Source organism: Nannobrachium achirus (genome assembly GCF_963921795.1).
Source record: "Nannobrachium achirus genome assembly, chromosome: 19".
NCBI classification, from domain to species: Eukaryota; Metazoa; Chordata; class Actinopteri; order Myctophiformes; family Myctophidae; genus Nannobrachium; species Nannobrachium achirus.
In genome coordinates this window covers 40,553,377-40,558,164 of record NC_137826.1, presented here as the reverse complement: position 1 = coordinate 40,558,164, position 4,788 = coordinate 40,553,377, and the positions used below count along the sequence as shown (strand labels likewise).

Below are 4,788 nucleotides of genomic sequence, written 5' to 3'. Positions count from 1 at the left end.
TTTACATACTCCACTATACATCTCAGATACAAATATTGTACTTTTACTCCACTACAATTATTTGTTATTATTTACTAGTTACTTTGCGGGTATAAATTATAATATATAAAACATACATAAACCACTTTATACCTAGGCTGTTTGAAAATAGCTGATCTACAAGCTCACAACACTTCGCGATGCGATGCGTTATGAGCTTGTAGATCTGCTATTTTTCCATCACTGCCCACTATGTACCGGTATTGTGCAATGAGTGGAGAGTGGAGACCAATGAAGCACAATCTCATTTACTAAACCCCCTCCCAGGTCCATACCCTAATCCTGACCACGCCACCAAACCCATCCCAGCTTAACTATCTCTCAACTAATGCCAAACAACACGGTCTAATGCCAAACAACACGTTTCTGTTTTCACAAGTGTTATTGTTTGTCCTGCAAACTAATCCATATTATAGTGCTTGTAAGTGGTTTCTTCCTTTGCTCAGAGAAGCAACCTGTTGCCTGATTCATATATTCTTTGTTATTGGACTGCACCAGCCATAGATTTGATTATATTGGCCATCTGATATGGTGTGTGCTATTGGCTTGAGTGTTTACTTCCCCAAAGTCAAATTAATGTAAATGTATCACTACTTATTATGTGTTATCTTATCGCGGTTACATTTTCAGCAGGTTAGCCGTAGGGCAGATGTGATCGAGTCTAGACTAATATTGAAGTTTGATAAGGCGTGCACAGTTAGTACACAAGATTAAAAGTCTTTGTTTACGTTTGATAGTGGCAGTAACATTGTTGCAGTCACAATCAGGACTAAATTGAGGAGACGCACACACACGCATACACGCACATGGGTAAACGGAACACTTGCCACAAAACACACTCGCCCCGATTTTTTTAAGGGACGCTTGCCCCCAGCGTTATTGTATTCTTGTATTGGTTTTACTGAGGTTAGGGTTAGGAATAAGTTTAGGTTCATTCATAGATTTACTGAAGTACATTTTAGGAATAAGGTTGGGTTTAGGCATTTGGTCGCCGGATTTGACCTGGGGCGAGTGTATTTTGGGGCGAGCGTTCTTGTATTCCACACATGCACATGCTGCACATGCTGCACATGCTGCACATGCACATGCACATGCACCACATGCACATGCACATGCACATGCATATGTACATGCACATGCACATGCACATGCAGGGCCATGCTGTCCTTGTCATACTGTATGGTTTGAATGACTAGCAAATAATGAAGTATGTAGCTTCATCAAAGAGGATTGTGCACACATGCGATACAAGAGCGTGGTCTAGCCAATACCAACTCAGGACTCCTGGATCACTGCCACTCCACACTCTCCCATCTAACATCAAAGAGGATCATCCTGAATGTGAGAGACAGTTATTGATGAGTGGTGTCCACTACTCTGTTGATCTACAACACACTTTGTATGCTATGCTTCACCATACCTTGGTACAAAATAAGGATGCTGAAAAAGCCTTACAGTACGTTATTGAGACATCAGTCTTTTGACATGATGGAAAAGCGGACGGTTAGTATCTCTACTCAAAATTATTTCTTTTTCGTGTGGCCAGTTCGCCATTAACCAGAAATTATGATTTCATACATTACATATACTCTTTGGTCTAGTAGTTGTGTAACCATATTTTACTGACGGACAACAGAATGGCTGGCATTAGGCCTACTGGCCTTACGCCAGCTGCATGTTCATGGCTTTGAACAACTCAAATGGTTGTTTATGAGGTCAGGTGCATGTTCATTTGTATTTGGCCAAAGGGGACATATTGGTAAAGCAATTTGAATTGCCTTGTTGTTGAAATGTGTGTAACGTATGAATAAAATTGTCCCTGCCTAAAGCTTAGAGAAGTGGCTGCATGTCTCTCTCATTGCCCCTTCTGGTTACCTATCAACCACATTAAAAGAGCTGCCTTGGCCACTCATTACCCATCAACAGCAATAAAGTAGACGTGCACACCTGCACGGTGCTACTATGGTTCAAAGGGTTACATTATGCCATAAAACCTACTCTTTATTGGGAAAAAACACCCTCACACATTTGTCCACACACACACACACACACACACGCGCGCGCGCGCACACACACACACACACACGTGCACGCACACACACACCCCGGGTGGTAAATACAGCCTAGAACACACTGATTGGCTTGGTTTGGTGAGCCACGTCATGGGGTGTGCCTGACCACTGGGTAATAAACGATACAGAGATAAAGCATAAGCTTATTCTATACTGGACATCAACTGCAGAAGGACCAACACACTGGAGCGGGAGGCAGAGTGTGCGTGTCTAGAGAGAGCATGCTGTGACAAATCTTTTTCTTGGATGTTGCAACAGGAGGAAAGATTGGAGGTAAAGAAAGCGACCTTGTGGATAAGGTTGAGAGGGTCAGGCTACTGAGACGGGAGTGACTCTGTGACAATTGGACTTCATACAAAGGCTACTGTACTGTATATAAAGAGAAACACTCAAGATATCGATAAAAGAGAGGAGCAGTAAAGGACAAATAAGGAAAACAGGACAACAGCTTGAAAGAGACACTCAGCGAGGACAGAAACCTTCAAACAGGAGTTTATCTTACAGAGGAGACGCCTGTTTGGGGGCGCAAAAATGGCATCGTTCGGTCTCGAGCTGGTCGGTGTTTGTCTCTCTGTGCTGGGATGGCTGCTGAGCGTGGTCAGCTGCGCGCTGCCCATGTGGAGGGTCTCCGCTTTCATCGGGGCCAACATCGTCACGGCCCAGGTGTACTGGGAGGGCCTGTGGATGAGCTGCGTGGTGCAGAGCACGGGCCAGATGCAGTGCAAGGTCTATGACTCCATGCTGGCCCTGCCCCAGGACCTGCAGGCCGCCAGGGCCCTCTCTGTGGTGGCCATCTTGGTCGGGGTGGTGGCGCTCCTCATCTCCGTGGTGGGCGCCAAGTGCACGACCTGCATCGAGCAGGAGGGTGTCAAAGCCAGGGTGATGGCCTCCTCCGGCGGGGCGTTCATCGCGGCCGCCTTGGCACAGCTGGTCCCCGTCTCCTGGTCGGCGCATACCATCGTCATCGAGTTCTACAGCCCGTTGATCCCCTCCGGGCAGAAGATGGAGATCGGGGCCGCGCTCTACCTGGGCTGGGCCGCGGCCTTCCTGCTCCTGGTGGGGGGGTCCATTCTCTGCTGCAGCTGTCCTCCCCAGGAGGCCAAACCCACCAGGTACTCCATCCCCGCCCAGAGCCACGCCATGGCCTACTCTGCCGCTCCGAGGTCAATGGCGCCGAGCTCCTACAACAGGAGAGACTATGTGTAAGGATAAGGGAAATGGAATCTGAGGAAGACAGCGGTCTTCATCAAGATGTCCGTACACGGACAAAATGTGTCCATGGCAAAGACTTGACCTTGTCCGCTGCAAATTTCAGATTCTCTTTTTTACACACTGTTCTTGACAAGACCCAATTACTGAATGTCTAGTCTCCCGGTTTTCAGAATATGACACTTATTTACTGGACACTATGGCACTAGGAGTCCACTAGAACTTGTGGTTCTCAAATGTTGTATTTGCAATTAACTCTAAGAGTGTACAAATGCGGGTCCATTTGGTTCCATTTCTACACTCTCAGAGTTACAGACCTGTTATGGTCATTCAGGGCTAGCTCTATGTGTTTCTGGTACTATTATTGTCCACTCATTTTGTATGTCTGTGGCTAAAATGGAATGCTGACAGAAATGTCCACCACACAAGCCAGCATGGCGATGACCCCTGGGGGAAGGATATAGAAAATGTCCTTTCCCTTGCATGCATTCACCTAAAAATGGTTGGATTGTGGGGAGATTGTAGTACAGTATGTACCAACTAACTAGAGGAGGAAGTAAAAGAAAGAAAACCAAGGAGTTGTCCTGTATATCTGTTTAATCAGAATTGTACAGTAATATATGACTTGAACAAATACCTTATGAACATGACTATCACATTTTGAAAAAGATCGTATTCTGCTGAGGAAAGGACTGAATCACTTTTATTTTTATAACATTTTCTTCTCACTGTTTACAGTTTATTTTGGTCTACAGTCACAGTAATGTAAGTAAAATATACAAATGGGGAATACTATATGTCAGCAAGAAAAATATTCATCCATGAGAGTTTTGTAGGCCAAAGTAAAAGTTCATGTATTTATTGTGTTTTATAATTATTGGTAACTTTATTTTATGTTCTGTATGTGTATATCAAAGATTTTTCATAGATCTTATGTTTTGGGTCAAACGCAGGTATTTCAATTGTTTGATTGGCATAGAACTAATGTTCTACTCCAATCATAACTCCTGTGTTTGCCCTAACACATGGCCGCTGTAGGACTACAATTGCCACACACTATAGTCTTGCCACTGTTTAGCAATCACTGTAGTGATTGTCAAAGCCCATTTATATTCCAGGTTAAACATTGTAAAGTAACAAAGCTTTCATGCTACACATACAAATACTGTATAGGCCTACTGTGCTGGTGGATAAGGGCACAGCATTATATATATACATTGTTCAGAGCTACAATGACCCATCGTAGAAAGGTCAAAATGGCGGTACTATACTGTTTTGTTTATATTCTTGTCTTTTCTTTCTTTTAATGTCTTGTTTAAAAAAAGAGAGAGAATGATAGGTTAATTGTGTATGTACGGTATACTGTGATTTGTTAATAAATACATCTAAAAAGAATGCTGTACTATTTGTGTAATATGAAATATGTGAGAGAAAAGTTAAACAATGCTGTAATGCTGTAAAAATGGAA

The 4,788-nt window shown here is 43.7% G+C and overlaps 1 protein-coding gene across 1 annotated transcript; it reads left to right on the top strand.

The window, feature by feature from the left end:
• Nucleotides 1–2,642: 2,642 nt before the first annotated feature.
• Nucleotides 2,643–3,317, top strand: LOC308305039 (claudin-4-like; the record flags this gene model as incomplete). The annotated part of the gene is made up of 1 exon (XM_080749678.1): nt 2,643–3,317. One exon carries the CDS (start codon nt 2,643–2,645, stop codon nt 3,315–3,317), a length of 675 nt encoding a protein of 224 aa, XP_080605804.1.
• Nucleotides 3,318–4,788: the final 1,471 nt, after the last annotated feature.